Source organism: Cryptococcus neoformans, chromosome 4, assembly GCF_000149385.1.
Source record: "Cryptococcus neoformans var. neoformans B-3501A chromosome 4, whole genome shotgun sequence".
In the NCBI taxonomy this organism is placed as follows: Eukaryota; Fungi; Basidiomycota; class Tremellomycetes; order Tremellales; family Cryptococcaceae; genus Cryptococcus; species Cryptococcus deneoformans.
This window is the reverse complement of record NC_009180.1, coordinates 1,645,832-1,668,763: the sequence shown is the minus strand read 5'-3', so window position 1 is coordinate 1,668,763 and position 22,932 is coordinate 1,645,832. Positions and strand designations below refer to the sequence as shown.

At 47.4% G+C, this 22,932-nt stretch overlaps 8 protein-coding genes across 8 annotated transcripts; 2 read left to right on the top strand and 6 right to left on the bottom strand.

Annotated features, from left to right (window-relative positions):
• Positions 1–59: 59 nt before the first annotated feature.
• On the bottom strand, positions 60–920 carry CNBD5830 (hypothetical protein; the record flags this gene model as incomplete). The annotated part of the gene is made up of 1 exon (XM_770536.1): positions 60–920. The coding sequence occupies one exon, from the start codon at positions 918–920 to the stop codon at positions 60–62; it is 861 nt and encodes a 286-aa protein (XP_775629.1).
• A 265-nt stretch (positions 921–1,185) lies between these two features.
• On the top strand, positions 1,186–2,845 carry CNBD5820 (hypothetical protein; the record flags this gene model as incomplete). The annotated part of the gene is made up of 5 exons (XM_770535.1): positions 1,186–1,377; positions 1,425–1,524; positions 1,566–1,875; positions 1,924–2,573; positions 2,637–2,845. 5 exons carry the CDS (start codon positions 1,186–1,188, stop codon positions 2,843–2,845), a joined length of 1,461 nt encoding a protein of 486 aa, XP_775628.1.
• A 201-nt stretch (positions 2,846–3,046) lies between these two features.
• Positions 3,047–3,675, bottom strand: CNBD5810 (hypothetical protein; the record flags this gene model as incomplete). Its single annotated transcript, XM_770534.1, has 5 exons — positions 3,047–3,099; positions 3,179–3,253; positions 3,340–3,379; positions 3,455–3,497; positions 3,575–3,675. The coding sequence occupies 5 exons, from the start codon at positions 3,673–3,675 to the stop codon at positions 3,047–3,049; spliced, it is 312 nt and encodes a 103-aa protein (XP_775627.1).
• Positions 3,676–4,092: 417 nt separating this feature from the next.
• Positions 4,093–6,292, bottom strand: CNBD5800 (hypothetical protein; the record flags this gene model as incomplete). The annotated part of the gene is made up of 7 exons (XM_770533.1): positions 4,093–4,520; positions 4,574–4,917; positions 4,963–5,025; positions 5,077–5,499; positions 5,552–5,812; positions 5,860–5,947; positions 6,001–6,292. The coding sequence occupies 7 exons, from the start codon at positions 6,290–6,292 to the stop codon at positions 4,093–4,095; spliced, it is 1,899 nt and encodes a 632-aa protein (XP_775626.1).
• A 1,011-nt stretch (positions 6,293–7,303) lies between these two features.
• On the bottom strand, positions 7,304–9,464 carry CNBD5790 (hypothetical protein; the record flags this gene model as incomplete). Its single annotated transcript, XM_770532.1, has 8 exons — positions 7,304–7,517; positions 7,566–7,665; positions 7,718–7,965; positions 8,017–8,379; positions 8,439–8,598; positions 8,653–8,783; positions 8,829–8,879; positions 8,926–9,464. 8 exons carry the CDS (start codon positions 9,462–9,464, stop codon positions 7,304–7,306), a joined length of 1,806 nt encoding a protein of 601 aa, XP_775625.1.
• Positions 9,465–9,951: 487 nt separating this feature from the next.
• On the bottom strand, positions 9,952–16,470 carry CNBD5780 (hypothetical protein; the record flags this gene model as incomplete). The annotated part of the gene is made up of 15 exons (XM_770531.1): positions 9,952–10,274; positions 10,325–10,637; positions 10,686–10,781; positions 10,830–11,135; positions 11,186–11,812; positions 11,865–12,013; positions 12,063–12,855; positions 12,907–13,031; positions 13,085–13,450; positions 13,505–14,131; positions 14,182–15,056; positions 15,105–15,904; positions 15,952–16,095; positions 16,144–16,292; positions 16,338–16,470. 15 exons carry the CDS (start codon positions 16,468–16,470, stop codon positions 9,952–9,954), a joined length of 5,826 nt encoding a protein of 1,941 aa, XP_775624.1.
• Positions 16,471–17,229: 759 nt separating this feature from the next.
• Positions 17,230–19,944, top strand: CNBD5770 (hypothetical protein; the record flags this gene model as incomplete). The annotated part of the gene is made up of 3 exons (XM_770530.1): positions 17,230–17,412; positions 17,476–17,637; positions 17,686–19,944. 3 exons carry the CDS (start codon positions 17,230–17,232, stop codon positions 19,942–19,944), a joined length of 2,604 nt encoding a protein of 867 aa, XP_775623.1.
• A 351-nt stretch (positions 19,945–20,295) lies between these two features.
• CNBD5760 (hypothetical protein) lies at positions 20,296–21,821 on the bottom strand (the record flags this gene model as incomplete). Its single annotated transcript, XM_770529.1, has 6 exons — positions 20,296–20,738; positions 20,858–21,032; positions 21,115–21,204; positions 21,271–21,309; positions 21,377–21,538; positions 21,624–21,821. 6 exons carry the CDS (start codon positions 21,819–21,821, stop codon positions 20,296–20,298), a joined length of 1,107 nt encoding a protein of 368 aa, XP_775622.1.
• Between the last annotated feature and the right edge of the window lie 1,111 nt (positions 21,822–22,932).

Genomic DNA, 22,932 nt, shown 5'->3' with positions numbered 1-22,932 from the left:
TCACCATGGTTTCAACAGACAACAAGGGAAACACCGCAATACGCTGCATACTTACCTGACTATCCTTTCCATCGTCCCTTCCATACATCAATTCCCTCCCAATCTTCCCTACTCCACCCCCACCGTTCTACATCTCGCGCTACTCTTCTAACGGCAATTTTCTTGAGCTCGAAACCTTTTTGGCGACCGATTTCCAGTGCGCGGGAGATGAACACTGGGTCTCGGGCTTCGAGGGCGATATATATAGGTGGACGTTTTTCTTTCTCTTTTTCCTCTTTTGGTGGCGAAGGTGGTGATTTAGAATTGGAGGATAGATAGATGAGAGTGTCCCACAGAGGTTCGAGGATTTGTGGAGCATAGAATGTATCTGTCATGACCACCATATCCCATCCTTCCGCCACCCATTCCAGCTCTTTTACACTCTTTTCGCCCTGCTGTAATCGGCTAATATCCGTCCAGTCCAGTTTTCTCGCATAAACGTTGCAAGGTAATCTCGATCGAACGAGCCGATCCTTCCCAGTTTCGAGGTTGGGTGCTAAAACAGACGAGAAAACGGGCTCGATATCTGTTGAAGTCACCTGATATCCCAGGGACGCCAGGACAAGGGATGTATACCCTATACCCGCACCTAGCTCTATCACTCTGAGGGCCTTTTCCGGCATGGATGAGGGCAATGAAGAGAGGTAAGAGGAGAGGACTTGGGCCGAGAGCCAAAGTGTTGTTCCCGTTGTTCCGATGCTAGTGCTGCCTGACGAGGAAATCTGTTTGAGAGGCAATATGACCGAGGGATCTTGTGGGAGAGGGTGGAAGAGGAGTTCGAGGTGCTTGGTATGACTGGCTGGGAGAGGCATGGCCATGGTGCTGTTGACAGGATTCACTATGTGTTTTTGTTGAAACAAAAAAATCGGTCGCGAGACCATCAGTGATGACGACGGCGGTTCGGCGGATGGCCACGACCGCTTTGGAGATGACGAAAACGACCATTTCGACTTTCTTTGACACCATATCAGCACAATGTCGGTCCCTTCATACATCGCCTTGAGCCTCCCGCCGAGTGCCATCCACATCCCCTCACCTTCCGCTACCAACATCTCCGCTTCTGCAACCATTAGCAATGCCAAACCTCACCTTCCATTTCCGCCCTCGTCGGCACCTCGAGGAAAGCCAACAGGCTCAACGCTAGGGATGTCGCTCCCGTCCTTATCCACCAACGTGTCCGACATGCTGCTATCATCTTTGTTGCCTCCCAACCTGCCAAAACTGCCGTCTGGAGGTGCAAGAGGTATCGACGGAGGTGGACCGAGACAGCTCACGACGCAGAGAGAAGGGCTGACTGTACCGTTACTGAGCAACAACTTTCGGCGTTTCGTGACAAGGGTGGGTCTGATCAGTCGCATATAGAGCTATACTCAATCCTATTATAGGTTGGACCGGTATTCTGGCTTCAGGACCGGATAGAAGAGGTGCTTTACTGGAGGAAACCGGTGTGGACATGGGGATGGATGTTGACATGGGTGTTCATCTGTACGTCTTGACAGTCTATGGCCATAGCTGACATTAAGCAGGCTTCCAACCTCGGGTACTGCTTTTATTGCCTTCTCTCGCTCTCATCGTCCTCCTTTTACACATCCACGAACGCACCCATCCAGTACCATCTCTCATCGGGATAATATCACCACCACCTCTAGCTACTGCTCGGGTGCACCCTGAGTCCAGCACTGGCGATTCGAGTCCGGATAGGTCCTATACGGCGACTACTACAAGAGACGAATCGGGCGAGACGGTGGGCGTGCCGGTTGTGCCACCTAAAGAGGCCGAGAGCGGAGTGGATTATTTCATGAACATTCAGGCTATCCAAAATCTTATGGGTTTGGTGTAAGTCCCTCGAGGCAACAATGCGAAATACTGCTGACAGGCTCATAGGTCTGATGCATATGACTATCTCGCTCCCATATTGAGCAACCTGCAATCCCCCAACACTTCGTCCCCAACATGCTTCCCGCTCACCCATACTCACATCATCCTACTTCTCCTCCCTCCCACATTATTCCTCCCTCTCGTTCCATCTTGGCTTATCCCATACGTCATCCTCCCACTCGGTCTCCTTCCGCCTCTCGGCTTCCATCCCAACTTAACCCCTTGGCTCCTCTCCCTCCCTCGACATCCGTCAATCCGCAAAACTAAATCAGTGCTCGAAAAATGGATCCTCACCGACAAGCTCCCCGACAAATACAGCGGCCACAAGATCTCACAAGTATATGTATGGGAAAACGAGAGACTCGATCCGAAACTGGCTTCATCCTCCTCATCATTTACCGGCCCGATCCCAACGACGAGCTGGTCTGCTCGGTTCCTCCGACAAGGGGACCGACGAGCATGGATCAAGATCTCTGATGTGGCAGAGGGTGAGGAGTGTCTGTGGAAAAGCGTGGATGACACAGGTCTGCCTAACGGGGATGATGAGAGTGAAGTCGAAGCAAAAGTGTTGGCGCTCAAAGATGGGTGGGAGTGGTTACCAGAAGATTGGAAAGTGGACGTCAATGGTTTATGGAGTGAGAATGGTGTTGACGAGGGTGAGCCACTCTACAATTATATTTTCCATGTCCCAATCCTATCGCTAATGATGCGCGATATAGAGGGCTGGCTATACACTGATGACTCTTGGCAAAATCCTTCCCCAACACCTTACACCGAGCCTGACCTGCCAGCGAACTCTGCGTCTATCCCAGGACAATTGGTGCAATCGATGCAAACAGGGAAGGAGAAAGATATGCCCGGACTGGGTTTGAGGAGGGTCACCAGACGGAGGAGATGGTGGAAGAGGGTTTATAAAGTGGATAGCTAAGTTGTATATTCTCATGGACGATTGCTTTGCTTTTATGATGTATCTTGATTTGCGTCCAAGTCTATGCGGTCGCGACGTGAAGCTGCAAAAGTTGTTCGGGTGAAGAGAAGGGGGCAACTTGCAATTCTGAAATGAAGGTTTACGCATCATATCGTAGCATTACAAAGATATTGATTGACTTTTCACGATCTTGAGCTCCCGCTAAGCCAAAAGGAGAGCATATCGAACGGTCATGAGTAATGAAAGAGTCACCACTAACAGAACCATCAATCATCAACATCTGGGATCATCAACAACAAGGGTAGAGAGAGGAAGAGAAGGGTAACCGCTCACCAAGACCGGCAGGCATAAACTTTCTCGTCTTGTACAACCTCCACGACATCAATGTTAAGAGTACGGCGGAAACACCTGTTCCAAATCGTGGTGTTAGCCCACTATTTTTAGTATTTGTCCTTTGCACTTATACTGTAGTAGCAGACGGCAAAAGAACGTACTGAGGGACGGAATAACGTCGAGTGGGTCCTTGGATACTCTCTACAGAATCAATCGCCAACGATCAGCCGGCTGTTACCCCTCATCTTATTGTTACAAGCGAAAAGTACCACGTACGTTAGCACCGTAGGCAGCTGCTATTCCGGACCCGACACCAGCACTGTGATACGTAAACCAATAAGCGCTTCGTTGCAATATGCGGAGCAGCTTCATCGAAATCAGGGTCCAGAGACGTACACGGCAGAGATCACGGAACCCTTTCGAATCCCACCCATTACGCCGCCGATGGTCAAGAGAGAGGCGTAGGCGTAGCCAAGGTAATCCGAAGAGCTTGCCATTATGTTGTGTATACCGGGGAAAGGAGTCTTTTTGTCGGATTATGTTAATGGACACTGATAGCTGCTTCTCAAGCTGCCGAAGCCGTTATAAGTAGGAGGAGATAGGAAACTGGCACAATAATAGATCAAAGCGTCGGGATTCATAACTTATGAACGAAGTTCGAGTGCAGTGATCGGTCTTCGTAAGAGCGGCAAAAAATCATGATATCATATCGATTCGAAAACGATGATTCTGGAACTACTTACAACAACGGCGTGAACCTCACAGAATATTCCATCTATACCAGCAGCTGCAGCTCAAAACATCGATAGCAAAAGAATTTCCGAACCTATCACAATAAAAAATTTATTATAAATCTTGTATATATACGAATAAAAAAAAACAGCGAATGCCCAAAGTGGTATAGTGCAAAATTCTTAGGCCCTGCCTTCTTCATCCTCTGCACTGCCTCTTGCCCCTTCCTCACTCCGTTCATTCACACCGTTCACCCCTGCTTCTTCATCCTTCTTTGCCTGCTGAGCAGCCCTTGCATCGGCAATATCCTTTTCCTCCTCTTCTTTTGTCGCCATCTTATCGTTCTTCATCACGAGCGCACCGACAAGCGCGATGATAGACAAGGGCAATCCGATGATGAACACTTGGGAGAGGGTCTTGGTGTATGCTCTCAACACGGGCTCACGGAGATCTTCGGGAACAGAAGTCCAGACGGCGGTGGCATCGTTGACGACGGCGGAAATGATTTCTTCGCTTATACCGGGAACCATGGATTTGAGGTGGCGCTGGATCATGTTTTCGAATACGCTACCGGACATGGAGAGGGCAACAATTCGGCCGGCGAAGCCAGCTTAGAAAGGATGTTAATGATGGAAAGTATGAAGAAGTATAAGGATGACTCACTGAACACGACCAAACCGGTACCGAGAGAAATCAACCAAGGCTCCTTCTTCAGATCGTGTTGAACAGCAACCATGACATTCTGCAAGCAACATCCAATACCAACTGCAAGGATAACCTGGTAGCCATATAAGTTGGCGATAGGAGTAGAATAGTCGGTACTATAGAAAAGACCGGAAGCGATCGCGAGGAAGACAGGACCAACGCAAATAACGGGCTTGAATCGGCCGATTCTAGGGATAATTCGCGAAGTAAGGATAAGGATAAAGACTTGGACGAGAATGAGAGGGAGAAGCTTGACACCGGCAGAAGTGGCAGAAGTTCCATGAACGGCTTGGAAAGTGAGACTAAGGATTGTTAATGAGGTCGCAATAAAGAAGAAAATTACTCACGAGAGGTAATAGACGAGGATCATGAAGATACCGAAGACACAAAAGGAGACAATGGCCGCACCACTACGACAGTCGATTAGTCACTTATCCCAACGGAGGTGAAAGGTGGCTCACGCAACAGTCCTTCGCTTAAACAACCTGATCCTGAAATAGGAGATGCTCTCCTTGATGAAATACTCGTAGACACAGAAGGCGATGGGGAGGACACCAGCAAACACCAAAGTAACGATAACAGACGCGGAATCCCAGCTCCGCGTGACGCCACCCCATTGAGTAGCAAGGATGAAGCAAACAGCCCAAGCCATGGAAAGGACGACACCAACCCAGTCACACATGAGCAATTGCTTGAGCATGGCTTTGGAGTAGCCCTTGTAAGAACTTTCACGACCAAGGGGGGGTTTGCTGGGCTGGAAGAAGAGGAGACAGCCGATGGCGACACCACCGAGAGGCAGGTTGATATAGAAACACCATCGCCAGCTGACATGGTCTGAAAAGGCACCGCCGATAAGAGGACCAATGACTGAAGCGATGGCAAAACTAAAAAAAAAGCATGAGCACGATAATCACTGGAAATACAAGCAATACTCACCAGACACCGAACAGAGCAAAATACTGCGCCCTCGAATGCAAAGGCGTCAATTCAGCGATGATGACCATACCGCCACTAAAGATACCAGCCGCACCGGCACCTGCCAAAGCTCGACCAAAAATCAAAACGTTCATATTGGGAGCGACACCACAGGCCAATGAACCCATTTCGAAGATAAAGACAGCAAAGACGATGACATGCTTAGAGGGAAAAATGTTCATCAGTTGGGAATAGAGCAGGTTGAATGATAAGAGTGTGAGGCTGTGGAACGTTAGTTTGAATGTTTAGTAAGAAAGTAAAACGCTTACAAGAACCCAGAGGTGAGCCATGACAGTTGGGTAAGAGAATTGAACTCGGCAGTAATTTTGGGAATGGCAGTAGCGACGATAAGTTGGTCTGCAATGGTGTCAATAAATTTGTCGAATCGAAAGACATTGAGCCACACCTACCTAATGCAAACAAAAAGACGGAAATCATAAGACTTCCAAAGATAGCCATAAACCTCCATTTAGGGATCTCTAATGGAGCAGTAAAACCAGAATGGCCCTTTGGAGGAGTCTGGCCTCCAGTTCCTTGGACACTTGATTGATCGTCCGGTGTATTAGCCACGGCGGACGAAGGAATGGCGGCACTGGCGGTTGGTAATGGATCTTCTTCCACACTAAACCTCTTTTCGCGGTCACCGTCTACGCTGATTGTAGTGGTTGGGGATACCATTGCAGAATGCTCTGAGAGCGCCATTGAGAATAGATTTTCAAGCGGCAAGATGGTGATGAAGGATAAACTGGAGCCATGGATGTTGCTTTATACTGTGGAAGTGTTCCTGCCGTGGCTTGGTCAGTCGCCCCGGCTTATTTTTTTCGAGAGTTGGCCGAAGCCCGAAGCATTATCTATGACTACTTTATTAGTGTTAATTATGCTATAAAATTCCCGAATGGGGAATTCCGCTCTTGTAGCTTGCGTTCAACTCGGCGGTCGGTCTCCGACTTCTACCTTTGTGCACAAACTAGAAATTTGACATAACGAAAGGTTCCGGCGGGAGTCTCGCTCTATTTAGCCTCCTTCGGGGTGGAAATATGGCATATGTTCAATGAATGCATATGTTCAATGGATGTATATGCTGCTGGGCATTCTCTAATCTTCATGATCAGTGTGCAAACGACACGGTCAAGTGACTGAACGAAGTAGATTAGCAACGACTACGAATGCCTACCAGTTGCTTGTCTTATCGATAACAATAGCTTATATATCTGTCGTCATAGCCTCGCTCAGATCATGAATTTCTGATACATGGAATTCGCTTCTTCGTCTTCGCATGTCTCTTTATCACTAAACATTATGCTTCTCTCATAGCCATAGCTCGACGTCTAACCTGTTCACAACCTATATCAACTAATTGTTGGGTGAGACAGCCATAATTGCATATTTTACGGGTTGTGAGCACCTCGGGTTTCGTTTCGCCACAAGCGCACGCATGGGCCAATGAACGCCTTCCGCATGCACCTATACTGGTTTTGAGCGGTGTTTGATGGTAACAAAATACGTCCAATAGGCTTAATTACACCCTTGATAAACACTAATAATCATGCCACACAAAAAAGACAGCCAGAAAAAAACATAAATTCGAAACGAAATGAAATGAGAAGTCACTTCGGGTTTAATAATCTATCCAGAGACCTATCGATACGTACATATCATATATTTGTAATCTTTATTTACAGTATCTATCACGGGCGGCCAAGAATCCATCTATCAGTGCTCCGCCTTCTTTCTCTCATCATCTAAACGCTTGCCTTCAGTAGGCATCCTAACAAAAAGCCCGACAACAATAACAGCCATCGCCGCCAATGCTGTCCCAAAATAGAATGATACTCGATAGCCATACAATAAATCTGATTGGGAAAGGTTTTCGGGACCACGAACATAGCGTTCAACAGTCCCAGTCAATCCAAGTCCTATCGAATTACTATTGAAGATAAACATCGCATCAAAATAAATTGCGAGAGCGACATACGAGTAGTTGGTAATCATACTGACTAGGCCTGCTGCGATCCCTTGAAATTCAACGTCTACCGAGTTACTGACGATCAACTGACCAGTCGCGAAGCTTAAATCTACCCATTATCGTCAATGCATGCGACTGTCACCGGGACAAAAATGACATACCAGGGCCAAATACTCCTATAAGGATACTGAAGAACGTATTTCCCCAATAGGTACCGTCCACAGGAGCTGTCGCAGCGAGGATATTACCGATCATGAACGCACACATAGCGATAAAAAAGATGACATGCCCGGGCAGGCGATGGATGAGGAAAGGTACGGACAAAGCCGCTGTTACACCCCCAAAGACAAACGGGGTTGTTTGGGCCGTCATTGTCAAGGGTAGGGTATAGCCCCGGATGTCATGGATGCTACAAAGCTTTAGTTCGATATCATAAAGGCCAAAGTAATGTCGTACTTACAACAAAGTAGTATACAGCAGAAAAGTACCAAAGCTCATCCAGCCCAGCCATAATGAGAGATATACCAACAGATTCTTCCTGGTCAGAATCTCAAGCGGAACCAGGGCTTTTCTCCCTATACGCCTCTCCCATAAAAAGAACGCGATAAAAGTGACGATTGATACAATCAGCAAGACATACACATACACAGTTTCCCAGCCGACCACCGAAGCTTGATTCCAACAAAAGTTAAATAACCCCAGGGCAAGCGCCAGGAGTACCGCACCGGGTATGTCAAAATGACGTTCAGACCGAGGGGGAAGGTTTTGGTCAGGAGGAAGAATGTACAGCCCGATGGCGAGGAAAGCGGCTATGAATATCGCACTTGTCGGAGTTGTTTCAGAGAACAGAATTCTATCTCTTGGAAGATGACTCACACAAACCACCATATCCACCGCACGTCGACAAATTGTGCAAAGAGAGAAGCCACACCGCCGGATATACACCACCCTGCAGGTGCAAGTGCACCGAGGATAGCGAAAGTAACGTTGCGAACTTTGCCAGGAGGGTAGGTCCTCCCCAGGATTGCGAGGGCATTGGGTACTTTGTCCAAAAGTTATTCACTGAATGCCATGTTGCCAGGAAGATAAAACTCACAGCACATGGCAGAGCCAACACCTGTCAGAGCTCGGCAGATATCAAATGGGATGGGACTCTTGCAGAAGCCCGTGCCAATGTTGGCGGACATCAGGACAATGAAGCCAAGCACCCATATGAGTTTCGGACCACTGTGAAGTGTGAGCGGCTTGCCCGTGATCAATCGTTGTACTCACTATAAGTCACCTAGCCTACCAGAAGCAACAAGGAACATTCCGATAGTCAACCTATCCAATGTTAGCAGTCCCACGCTATGCTCATGAGGGGACCTACCCATAACTCGCAACCATCCAATTCAACTGGCCATTGTTAGTCGTCCCTAGATAGTCACCAATATAATGAAGAGGAATCATAACCATTCCCAGCTGTCCCTGGACAATCAATTGGGTAGTGCAGCAACATGTGATGAAGCAGAATCTGACAAATGGGGATTGGCCTTCGATCCATTGAACAGCCTCTCTTTCCGGCTCAGGACCCAATTCGATATCGTCCCCTTGAGGCCGAGACAGTTGACAGTGCAAGATGTCCGAAGATGCCTGCCTGTCATGCTCTGGGGTCGACGGCTGCTCCTGCTCATACGCACCCAAAAACTGTGGGCCAGTATCCTCCTCGATCCTATGCTCTCTCGTATCTCCTGAAGATTTCTGATGGTACGAAAAGAACTTTTCGGTTTTCGGTGAAACTGTCCCCAACTTATCGCACAGCGTCTGCTCAGATTCAACTCGTTTGTATTGGCCCTCATTCGCAGTTTCTGTCGCAGAATCGACGGTATCTTGGCGTGGTTCATTTTGAGTGATCGGTGATTGGATCATTGGTGGTGGGGAAGCTGACGATGATCTCGTCTCGCGTACGTTCATGGTGTAGGTAGTGAAAATAAATGAGACGTAACTGCACAAATGAGATTCAAAGGGGTCTGCCATGCATGGTGGCAATACAAGGCTTATATGTGAAAAGCGGAGAAAAGCAGTGAGAAAGCAAGTTGAGTAGAGGGTTTGAAGAGAGATGAGAAATCGAGATCCAGTGGAGTCATAAATAAGAACGAAAGTTTCTGATAATCGGTAAAAATAGCCCCAAGCCCCAGGGCAAGAAGTTTACCTCGTATGGCTCATCAGACGAAAACTGTGGAATCTCCGGCTTTTGGCGTTAAAAGGACATATCATCTGGCAAAAAGTGGTTGGAGGCGCACTTTTGTCTTAATTATGACGTCGTGAAAACGATGTGATATGGAAACGATTCTGAGGTACAGATATGCAAATACATGACAAGATTTCTATCAATTGTGATACCTCCTCTTGCACATTAATTCATTCGTTCTGTCAACTGTCTCTCTCTTCGAACCCAACCTTTCAAATAATTACCCGCGTCACCCTGTTCGACGCGCCATCTCACCTCGCCCAGCGCCTTCGCCAGATCATCTTTCTCACGAACATCAGTTGGCTTGACATTCAAGCCGGCAGCGAAGAGGCAGGAGATAATGTTCGGGAGCGCCGATGCCACAGGTCCGGTTGAGGACAGCCTGTCCACAAAGAGCGGCAAAAGTTCAGTAGTGGTGGTATCGACAGGAATTTGGGATACACTGTAAAGAATTTTTGATGCAACCTCCAGTTTCTCGCCGTCTGCGTCTAAGAGATTATCAGTTCTGCCCTTTTTGTATAACCGAAAAGCAGCTTACCACTTAAGACAGTTGTCAAGAATGCCTCCAACTGCTTCGTCCAGCCTCTCAGATCCTTACCCCCTTTTACTCGCTCCTTTTCAGCCGATGCAATGGCCTTGCACGCCCTTTCTGCGATTTCCAGCAGCAAATTCTTCTCCTCCTGCTCCCAAGCTTGCGCACGTTGGCCTCTAACGCCGGACTTGGAGGATATAGGAAGTGAAGCGTGGTATGCGGAGATGGTGGTCCACTGCATGTCCAACCAAACAAAGAGACCGTCACGCAGGACGAGCGATGAGGCGGCAGCAGGGATGAGAAGGATACTCGACATGGTCTAAAAAGAAGTCAATGCCTGCTTCGTGGCACCGGAAATGCAACACACCTGCAGAATTGACCGACGGAAAACAGGATCAAGTGATTCAATGAACAACGTAGCCATCAACGACCATACTTTTCTTCTTCTGATGACTCTCCAATCCTATAGCGCAACGTCAGTCGATATTTCACAGGATACATCTGCACTTACTGCTTCACTTCTGACACCCTCCTTCAAGAATCTAACCATCCAACTTCTTTCCCTCTTCCACCCTTCTCCGTTGGCGTAAAGCATTCCATAAAGCAATGGGGTGTCTTCGCTGTCGAAGACAGATCTTTGTAATAGGAAACGAGAAGACAGAGGATAAAAGAAATGAGAAGGGTTCGCAAGGGAGCGAAGGGCGTAAGCGAAAAAGAGTGTAGAGAGTACTGGTAGACGAGATGTTGACGTAGGAAGAGCATGTCGAAGAAGTCGAAGGGTGTATATGAGTTGCGCTCGTTCAAAAAAACCAGTGGTCTATGAACTTCGTTAACAACTCCTTGCTTCCTTATACAGGATGCACTCACCTCAATGAGACTCATTGTTTTGGCCAAAGCATACGAAGCTACATTTCTCACTTCTCTGTCCCTAGATGACAGTCCGCAAACAGTCAAACCTAGAACGTTGCTCCTCAATACTTCGACCCAGTCCAAACCTCTCATGCCTTCATGCATAGAAGCAATGAAGAGTCCCATGACGAAAACAGGATCATACAATTCCTCGCCTTCCTCGGGGTCAGTTGCGATCTTGCCCCATCCACGGAGCTTTCGATGAAGAGGGTATGATTGACAGGTTGCAAACGTCTTTTGAGGGTCCAAACTTGTCAAGGCATCCAAGGACTTGCCTCCGATACCAAGTACTCCACTCGCGTTCCAATACCTCATAACGCTAGCAATCGAAATTTTCCTATAGCCTTCGAACAATTGCAGCATGTGCAACACTCGCCTATCCACTTCAGAAGTCGTGCCGCGGTACAGTAAAATCAGAGGTTCGATAAATGGAGGCTGACAAGACACATAGGTCGATGAGGCAAAAAGTCTATGAAGGAGACGAATAAAGTGGAGACGAATATGGGGCGGGCAAGAGCTGTTCGTGCAGCGAGTGTAGGTGGTGGAAGCGTAGATGGCTTGGAGTTGTTGTCGAAGGAAACTTGCCTATCAAAAAGATCAGCACTGATTCAACAGCCGCGCAAAGGACAGAACTTACTTTTAATTCGACACGGACAGCAAGAAGCGTGGCTAGACCTACAGCTTCAGCAATTTCTAGCCTGTCTTGAATAACAGCAGTGATGACAGGTTCGACCAACGCAACTTGCAACTGGAGTCGGTCTTGGTCAACAACTTCGATTGATTGTTCTATTATCAAACATTAGCTTCGGCCGAGTATAAGGACGATTAAACACACCGAGACTCTTCAAAGCTGCGGCACTTTCTTCATTCATGTCTTTCAGATTAGAACAGAGTCTGACAGCATACTGCAATCCCAAACCAATCAGATGACAAATACTTTCCAGCAGCTCGATTTTCGTTCCGCATATGCGAGCAAGGCGTTCCATGAATCGCATGAAAGTGGAGTTGAAAGAGGACAACTGAACCGTAGAGAGGATCTCAACGATCTCGTTGGATGCAGATTCAGCCAAACGGACCAATACTTCGATTGCTGCGCCCTGGACCTTTTCGTCCTGTTCGGAAGCAATCGTCTCCAAAGCGACACCACCAATGGTACTGGCCTTTCCGACATCAAGTCCTAGAACAAAAAGAGCCTTAACCACCGGCAATAACCTTCTGTCATTTGTTAAAGCTTGGTCTTCTTGCAAGGCAGAGGATGTCACCTCGGCCGCAGAAGAATTTGCCTGGATCAATCTGACCAGTAAAGAGATGGAGTCGTTGCTAGCAAGATTGAGAAGCAGTTGGATTGTCTCGCGCTTGATTTTGAGGCTAGTCAGCTCTTCACTAGACTTCCTATCCTTTACGGCGTCGTCGACGAGTCTGATTACTGCCCCCACGACTCCCAACTCTCCCAGTTTGCCCAAATGCTCAACGGCAAATGCAGGTGACTTGGTTGATGTGATGATATCCGAGAGCAGAAAAGCATGAGAAAAAAGGACAGGGTTCTTGTAGCGGAAGAGGATTTGGGATATTTGAGATGCTTGAGAAGACGTAAGAAATCGGACCCAGGGAGCTAATAGGCTGAGATTCTGCGAAATTGGTCAGCACATAACAAAAGACATCCATCAAGCGCAACATACTTGATCTACTTTCTTCCCTTCCTTGTCATTGTCGAGCAATTCCACACAACCATCGACAAACCCTTGAGCGATCTCCTCATCCGTCGACTTTCCAAAGATCAAGTGTCTGATCAGAGTGTTCAGGCCTGACAACTATGTCAGTCTTGTGCTCTGCCTTACCGTACAAGCATGAACTCACTATCTCTAAACTTGTGACCATCTTCGCTAAAGAGTAACTTTCTTGAACCAAGGTCACCAAACACATTCCTCTTGATCTGATCTTGCCACTTGCTTGCACCTTCCAAGTTCTCCAGAGACTTGGCGAAGAGAGTCAGTACGGCCTGGGTACTATCCTGGTTTTTGATAGCAGAAGTAGACGATGGCTGAAGAATGTTGAGATGAATGAGAAAATTGACATGAAGGAGGATGGAAGCATCTTTTCTTTCAATAAGAAAAATTAAGGATGACAATGTTGACGGTCGACCGATGAAAAGTGCTTGGTACTCGAAGGAAGACGACGACCATTCACGGTGGTCAAGAAGTTGAGGAAGAGAAGGATCTTGCTCTACAATCGACGTTGATTAGCAGACATTTTCTAACGGAAGAGGAAGTAGCTTACCGTCGGTAGGTTCGGATTTGCCCCTGATCACATCGAAATCGCCTTTTATCACTTGAACGCATTCCTCCAAGCCTTTCCTCTCTTGCCCAGCCTCCTTCGCCTTCTTCACACATTCCTCTAACCTGTTCAACACAGCCAACAACCAACTCAATTCTCGTTGCTTGCCCACCAAACCTAGGACTACTCGACGGAGATAGTTGACAATGATGCAGGCAGCTTCCGTGGAAATGAGCTGACCCATAAGCTTTGCAGAGAGCTGCTCAAGAATGGTCATCATGAGAGGGCTAACCATCTCCTTAGAATTGCTCTGAAGATCAGGGGTTGAAGAAGGGGAGAGAGCGAGGGTGTCTTCAATGTATCGGTAAGGCGTCTTCAAACATCTCCTGAAACAGTCATCCAAGAAAGCCAAAAGCTGAATCTGCTGAGCGAACAGCATAGGTCCAGCTTCTCTGACCTTCTTAGGCATCGCATCCAGCCAAATGGGGAGCTCCTCAGGGTCGTGTTCGAATAAGAGGGTGGGTAGTAAAAGGTGGGAGAGAAGAGCAGTTGTTTTGGAGTAGGTTACCGATTGGGGAGTGGAGAGGTGAAGAAGGAGAATGTGGTAGAGGTAAGTGTATTGAGATCCCGCTTATGTACTTATCAGCGAACTTCCCAACAATTTCCGTTCAAGCACATACCAGCTTTATTGCTCCAATTCCAATCTCTAACCTCCCCTAGCAACTCAAGCACATGGACTTGACTAAGAGCTTCAAAGCCTTCCACCTCTCCTCTTGATTGACCGAAACCTCCTCGCATACCGATAGTCCCCTTACTGCCCACAGTACCAGTGGATTTTACACTTTGCACGTCATCTCCAATAACACTTCCTTCTCTCGCCTGCTGTTTCTCCTTCTTCTCCTGTTTTGCACTCGAAGACGAGACGAGGAGACGACCGACATCAAACTTGAGCTCAGAAGCCATCGAGGGAAGAGTTCTGTTGCACAAAGAAAATATTCGAAGAGCCAGCTCAGTGAGCATTGCGGACTTTGTAACAAGAGCTCGATCTTCTTCGCTATCAGGATCCGGCTCTGCAGGCGCAAGTTGGGCAGACTTTTGCGCAAATGCAACAATGACTGCCAGCTCTGGTAAACGTTTTCTTACTTCCATTTCGAGCTCTCTCTGCCTCCTTGCCCATGGGTTATCAGGTTGCCCGTTAGGGTAGAGCTCTGATTCAATGAACGAAAAGAGTTCTTGGACTTGGCCGAGTTTCGCAAGGGCACGAGAGAGGGTGACAGCAGTCATATGTTGGACTATCCCTTCGGTATGTTGAAGACCTTTCATCAAGTGAGATTTCGTGAAGGGTGCAGGTAAGACACTTTCGACGATCGTTGACGCCTGAGGGGGTGCAGTTCGAAATGGGGAAAAGGAGGGGTCGGTACCTGCAGGAGCGGGTTGTCGGAAAGTCTGAAGGGGAGGGATGGGAAGGGAGATGATACGACCAACGTAAGACATGGTCGCCATCCATCGAACGTTGAGACGAGGTTCGAGAGACAGTGCAGAGTGTGCCCAATATCTGTTCATGGTCAGCAGTAAGCATCAATGGGATAAAGCAATTTCATACCCAGAGACAAGCTCAGGACAAGCCCTGAATACTTCAATCATCCATTCGCCCACAATTCCTTCATCATCAACCACCTTATTTCCCACCTTTCGCACTACGTTCCCTAGAATTCTGTTATGTAAACCTTTTCTCCAAGTATCTCCTCCATCTCCGACCTTATTATCACCTTCCTTGGAGTCATCCATTCGACGAGGGTACCATCCTTCATCAGGGAAACATACACCTTTTCCTGGGGTAGCGGTGATACCTTCGAGGAAAGCGCGCACCAACTCGCCGACTTTTTTACCACTTTTGCCTTCTACATCATCTCTTCCCAATTGACCCCAAAGGGCTTCAATGCTTCTTTCTTGGAAAAGAACCAAACTAACTCGTCGGTTTAATCCAAATGAAGGGGAAGAGATTGCTGCCCAGAGGGCTGTCAAGATGCGGAGGACAGTTATAGGAGGATCAGTGGCAAGGTTGGAATATAATGGAGGGAGAATGATTTTAGCATGAGGCTGGAATGAAGGCGAAGGGAAAAGAGGGAGGATGATCCGGAGGATGAGGTGACGAATATCTGGTTTGTCAAGTGGATCTCGGTCGCCATATCCAACCATCCCCTCTTTGTTTCGTCTTCTCATACCCATCTGCTTCCCAAATCCTCTAACGGAGCCTCCTTCTACAAGGGTGTTCCAAAACTTCATACCGAGTCTACCCGACATCGAAGACGTGGAAGGTGGGTCAACAGACATAGATACGGCCGACAAAAGAAGACCGTGATAGACATCGTCTCGTTTGCCAGATTGGATGAGATGGTTGATCTAAGTTCTGTGTCAATAATGGCCCACTTGTCCTTGAAATCACTTACATGGTCGTGATAGGGTTCAGAAGGAGAGATGACTTTGTTGACAAGACCAATCACAATTGAACGGAAGAAAGGCACGGGTGTCAACACTTGAATAATCTCAGAAAGCAGTTCCACAGCGGCATGAACTTGCTGCTCGCTCTTTGTCTGAACAATAATCAGTAGCCGTCTTTATAATGAATAGATTTTATTCACCTGCTCTCCGACTTGCCATGCTCGAAAGATCTCATCGCAAGCTGGGGAGATGTCGAGGTAATGTTGCAGGATAATCACAGTTGGGTGGTTGATGGAAAGGGGTAATTCGGAATATGGAGTTACAATCTGCTGTCTGAAAGAAACAAAGGCTGTACAGATGTTAGCTTGATATCACCTGGCAATGGCCAACATACCTTGAGGGGAGCCAGTCGCGAGGGCATCTTTGACCGACTTCCCTGATGCAAAGGCCTTCGTTCCCGGCTTAGCCCTTACAATAGTAGGCAGAGCATCTTCCTGACCTTCCTGCCACTTGCGTTTTGGGGCCATTTTGAACTATCATATGAGATGAAATGTAAAGATGTTTGTTTCGACGTCCCAAGAAGTGTCCGCATACGAAAATCGAGAATGCCTCCACTCGATCACGTGACATAAACATAACGGTCGGTGTCCTGATCCCAAGTATCGGACTTGCCCAATCAGCAAATAAAATATAGTTATTTAAGAGTATTCACTCTTCTCTTTCCAAATCTCACACCGGCACAGAAGTCAAGGTCAGGTTTGACAGGCATGGGCCTGCTTCGTCCGTTCAAGAAGTCTGTATAGCTCCGCAAGATCTTAGGTGCCACCGACTAACCGGGCCGGGCGAAAACAACGATAAACAAGTCAGGTAATTCAATCGATCTAATCATCGAACGAACCTCAGCAGCTCTTGCACCTTTTTAGTCGTATGCTTCATTTGCATGTCTTCATCAATTGAACACAAACATACTCTATCATATTATCTCTGACTCCCAGTCGCTCTTTACCCTGCATTATCAAATTGAGGAAAAGGCTGTTTCGGCCGCCTCAACTCTGAATGACATACGATCACTTTAATTAAGACCTCGAATCTTGCTTTACCAAGTGAGTCATCCTATTCACAATAAAAAAGAACCAGGATAACAGGAATCAGGGCTGTATTTTCTATTGATAATTATCATTATAATATAAACACTGGGTCTTCGATTTCATAGTCCGTAAGTTGCTTGTTCTTCGTCGTGAACGATTGGCCGCTCACAGTCCTTTAAAGTGTCTTCGACTATTCTCATGAGTCCATCATTTGCTGGCTATCTCCAGCCATTAGGATCGAATGGATATAGCGCTCCTGTGCCATCACCCCCTCAAGCTACTGGTCATTTTAATTCAGCGTCTTCAGAGGATAAGGAGAATATTCCATCGCAACCCACCTTTCGCGCGAGAGATTGGCAGGAAAAGCGAAATAACCTTCAAGTTCGATCATTTTCTCAATCGTATGACCTCAACAGTTCAATTATTGACTTCATTACAACACAGGAAGCCGGTTTTGCCACTTTGGAAATTGAAACTTTGGTGCCCTCAAATATTGGAAGGAAGAAAAAGTACATAGCAAATGTTAAGAGGAAGCCTGTATCATCCGTCTATGAGGAAGGAAAGAATGGTGGCGTTACCAGCGTTAGCCCAAGTAATCCCTTGAATGTAAGTCTGGCATCCTTGTAAAAACCGAAATATGCCAATTATAATCAGGCGGCCAGCTTTTCTTCGGCCATCAATTCCTCTACCCCATCTTTATTGACTGTTGCTCCTCAGAATCAATTGGAAATGATTCAGTTAACTGATTCTGCCTTATTTCCTCGCCAAGTGGTGCCAAGTTATTCGCCCATTAACAATGATATGCCTTTTGTAGCTCCTCTTCCTGATTCATGCTCTGAAACGACACTCACCTCCATTCTAAATGCGTGTGTATTCTCATCTGACGACGAGTTTTCTGAAGAAAATATCCCGGCCAGGGATGCATTGCCTGGAGGCTTGGGTTCTGGGTTGGTAAATGAGTCAATCCAATCTTTGGACGCTATGATTGAACAGCAGTACCAAGAATCCGGAGTGACTCGAGAGTCCCACAACTCGTTCGACACCGAGGCCAATAACTCTGACCGAAGCAAGGAGCTGGATTCCCATAAGGAGAAGGCGAAAAGGAATAAACATCGTTCCAAAATCTGCTCAAACCGGTCATACAATTCTTCTATTCTCGCAAGAAGAAGCTGTCTCAAGTCATCTATGTATACTGGAATCGAGTTCAACCAGGAAGCCGCTCCGCCAACCAACGAAAACACCGAAGGAAATGAGTGTTATACGACCGAAAGTGACACTTGCTCGAATAACAAGACGGTCTTGTTTGCTACTCCAGCCTATCAATTTGACTATTTTCAGTGGTCCCGAAAACAGCCACTAAAGATGAATGAAATTCTTAAAGGCGATGAAACGGTGACAGACCATCAGTCATATCCAACTACTAGTGACGATGACGTCTATTACGCTGCGTTAACAAGTCAAAAGAGGTCCGCGATGATCCATGAGATTACGACTCAACTAGCTACCAAGCTAACTTCAGATGGCGCCAACACCAACGTTAACATGGCGGAACCTTTTAACCCTCCCTGCCATTCGTCTATCCAAGCTTTCAACCCCGGAAATTTCTCTCCTATGTCTAGCTTCTACGCAAGTAACCATCATACCGCCTCAGCTGCCATTGTTCCTCCGTCTCACCACCAGAGCGCTATCCGCAGAAATTTTGACGGACGTAGTCTAGCTGTGAGGTACGCACAGCGACATCCTTTCTTGCTTGAAGGCGATAACGTACCTCACGATGACGATGACTCTTCGAGTGCTGATATCCGACCCTCCGCCAACTCGAATAGCGATGTGGAGAATGGGAGGCCACACAAGAGGACTAAGGAGCGATGGTTGTCGGTATGTCTTGTGATGGGGTTTGTCATGCCTTTGGCTTGGGTTGTGGGCGGATGGTTCATATCGGGAGTTGATAAAGAGACGGAAAATCAGCTGGTTGGAAGAGCGGCTTTGGAGCTTGATGACGACCCGAGTTCCCAGCAAAGCGATTTAAATGGTCCTCATACGGATGATGTCCCCCGAAACAATCGCAACAGTCACAACAATGAGAGCATTGATTTCCAAGCGACTCGATTGGGCCCATCTGACGAACCTGAATTGGATTTATGGACACCCCGGATTAACTTGACAACCAGTGCTGCCAATGTGACGGCGTCCTTTCCGGCTCAATACCGACCGTTTACGTCGATGCCAAACCTTTTTATGTCTAGCCCTCCCACCGCCATCACTCGGAACTCAATCTCAAGCCCGAATCTTCTTGGCCTGTACGAACCCCCCCAACCACCCATGCCCGTCTCGGAAAGCGGCACGTTGGAATCCAGTATTTTGCCGGTGCCTGTCCACTCCTTTACGTCCAAAGATATGTCGGCCACTCCTTCTCCTACTCCCACCCTAGTCAATCTATCTCCCACCAATTTCACTCGTCACTGGAACCCTACTTACGGGCATCGACCTACTCCATACCCCGTTACCTTATCTGGGTCCAACTTGACATGTGTCCCTGCCGGTCCGGGACACCCTGTGCTCCCCTCTCACTATCTTTATCATCTCTCAGTGAACGACCCTGCATCGTCAAAATTGGCGCCTCCGACACCAACTGGAAGGCCCAGTTTTGTATCAAACCCCGCCTGGCTTTTGGACCGTTGTGCCAGCATGCGCACCGAATATCCTAATGGCGGGAGAAACACTGCAAGATTCTGGAAAAATTCTCTAGCGCGAAAGAAAATGACAGCTTGGCTGCCCGGAGCTCATCCTCATCCGCTGGTCAGAGCGAATCGATGGATGATGGCGTTTGCCTTTCTGTTGGGCTGCCTTACTGCTATTTGCTTTATGCTGGTGGGAATCAAATCGAAGATGAATCAGGCGAAGGTGGGTTAGCAGAACCTTGAGCATAAAGGGGGTTGGGGAAGTGATGGAGGGATTGTGTAATGCGGTGTGTAAGACGTGATTATGGTTGGTGGATATGGGTATAAGGATTCGACATTACGCTTCAGCATTGTTCGTTTGGTATACAAGTATTTCTGATAGCTGTTTATAGCGAACTATGACATAACGGACTATATAATCGTATTCATAGGGTATTCACCTTATAGCTTACGATGGACATGTAATAACCCTGAATATATATCTCTATCAAAAAATACAATAAGCACACCAAAAATCAGCGTCAATTTATCATCAACCTCTAGTCATCCCTTTTAGACTGGGCACATGATCAGACGCCTCAAATCAGACACCAAGCCACCATTTTCGATGCCACAACCCACCATCATTGGCCAACTTTTCCCAATCCACATTTTTGGCATATACCGATGCTGGCATCTTTTCACCGTTGAGCGCTGCTTCTGTCGATAATGGATGCGGGTCTGGTAAGGGCACAACCATTGTAGGATGTTCCCCAATTCCCTTTTCCTTTTCCCTCTGTTGTGGAAGATCTGAGCTTGCTCCGCAGGGGAAGCGATGTGGGAAGTTGTAGGTGGACGTGTCTGCAGATGCAGGGGGAGGGGAAGGAGTATCTATAAAAGTATCACTTGGAGACGCAGATGCAGAAGGGTAAGGCATAGATAAAGAAGGAAAGGTTAATGAGGCGAGGGAGACTTGGGTTTGGTGCATTGTGGCGAATCCTTGGATAAGAGAGACGATATCGTGCCAGTCTGTCATTTTGCCTGGGCCTGGGGTTATTGGGGTATGGAGATCAGCGTGGCTTCTGTGTTGGAAATAACTGGGTGGTTGGGTGGCTAGCAAGGAAAGGAAGGTAATGGGGGGAGTGACAAGGAAAAGGATGTCTCACCATCATCACCACAAGCAAGCCTTCCTGCCCCTTGTGGTCCAGAAACAAGGTATCCTAATTCATCTTGCACGACAGCAAGGTGTTTGGCGGTCAAGCGGTGTTGATACATGTGAGTGTTCATTGCTGGGCAGATGACTACGGGTGTGGATGATGATAGGGCGCGGAGAAAAGATGACTTTTGGGGGGGGGGGGGGGGGTGAGATTGCTAGCTTAGCTGGGGCTGGGAAGGGGGAAGGCGGGCAAAGGCAATAACTTACGGCAAGGGTATCACATAATCCACACGAAATCTTGGCGAGTAAGTCGGCTGAACATGGGGCTACCACGACGATGTCCGCCCAGCGTCGTAACTACGTGATTACGGCCGTGTTAGATACATGAACCCCAAAACCCAGCGAATGGCTTCATGAGCTTACTTCAATGTGTAGGATCGGGTCTCCGACTTTCTTCCAGTCCTACATCTCTCGATTCGTAAGCCCAACTTCACATCACAGATTGAGTCAAGTTGTGTGGGCGACTTACCGACCACTCGTCTTCGTCTGTCCATATTCTCACTCCTACGTCGTCTTGCATTTCCTCGTCCGACAAATTTAATGCTGATTGTACAGATTTGTCTACGTCTTCTTGTGAGTAGAAATGTGTTGAAGCTTTGGTGGCTATGATTTGGATATCAATGTTGCCCACCTGTCACCATATCAGATCAGTAAAACCGATCGACAATCAAACTCGAACCAGATATGATCAGAGAAAAAAAGGAAAATAAAGTCACTTTAACGAGTTCTTCCACAATATTGGGTATTTTAATACTGGCGACGCTCCCACTGGAGATGAGGAGGACACGGAATATGTTGTCGGTCGAGGTATGATTTCGAGTAGGAGGACGGTGGTGGGCAGAGATGAATGGGCGAGGTGGTTTACGAGGGAGACGGGACAGACGTGCATTTGTGGTCTGGCTGGTTGATGACATGCTGATGAGTATGTTGTGGCTGAGTGTATAGATACGCGATAGGTATAAGTGATATGGTTGATAAATGCTATAGAATGAGTCACAATTTTAATGTGGTGTAGACGAAGATGAGTCATCATGCATGTCGGCTGACTCAGAAGTAGAGGGCCATGTTAATTACCGCCGACCCTTCTGATTTCTAACCCGCGGAAGCTATTTTTAATCGAACGGTAGTTTATTATAGAACCAGCCATTTATTAGGGTATAGGTGTCCGTGATGATTCACAACAGATACTTGGATGTGTCGCTGGAGTAATGGTCCTCGTAAGATTCAACGGGCCGGTGAGCTGAGCAGAGACCAAGCCCATTGTCGTTACTGAGATACTGTATGAATATATATTGAGGCACGTATATAAGAATATATGAGTCCCCGCGTCCCACTCGAGTCGTTCCTGCTGTCGTAACTTAAAGTGCTTTTTGTGTTTATCGGGAAATGGCCGAGGCACGCACAGATCCGAGGTCTAAGGCTCGTCTTTCGAGTGTTATAAATACCGGCTGTGCATGTATATCGTATTACACGGAAACATGGGCACAGAAGTGTGTGTACAATATGCACGAGCGCGTATCTTCTGGCCCGTGAGAAATGAAGGGTGTCACGCAAGACACAAACTCAGGGTTCGTTTGTCAAAACAATAAACGTCCACATCCCCTCGCGTTACTTGGGTTCGACCTCGTCGTTCTTTATTGTTCTCTTAACTGAATTCCTTATTGTTCTCGCAAGTCACGGCCAATTCTCATCTCCCGAAAGAACAATGGCCACAGATAACTCACGCTTCCCGCCCGTCACAGGGTCCACCGTACACCCGTATGTCTATTGTTCTCTACTAAGCATGTGCTGATCTATTGTGCTTTTATCTTTCTATATTCCCATCGCACGGTCACTCTGCTCACATTCTCTCCTCATCGTCTCGACAACGATCACACACAAAACCTGATTTATATTGTGTGTACGTCTATGGCACACTAACATCACGGCTCTGCTTTATATATTCCGCTCCTATCTCGCTATTGTTAAATTGCAACGCCATGTCCACCGCAATCGCTGATACACCATCCATGTCATCTCGTATCC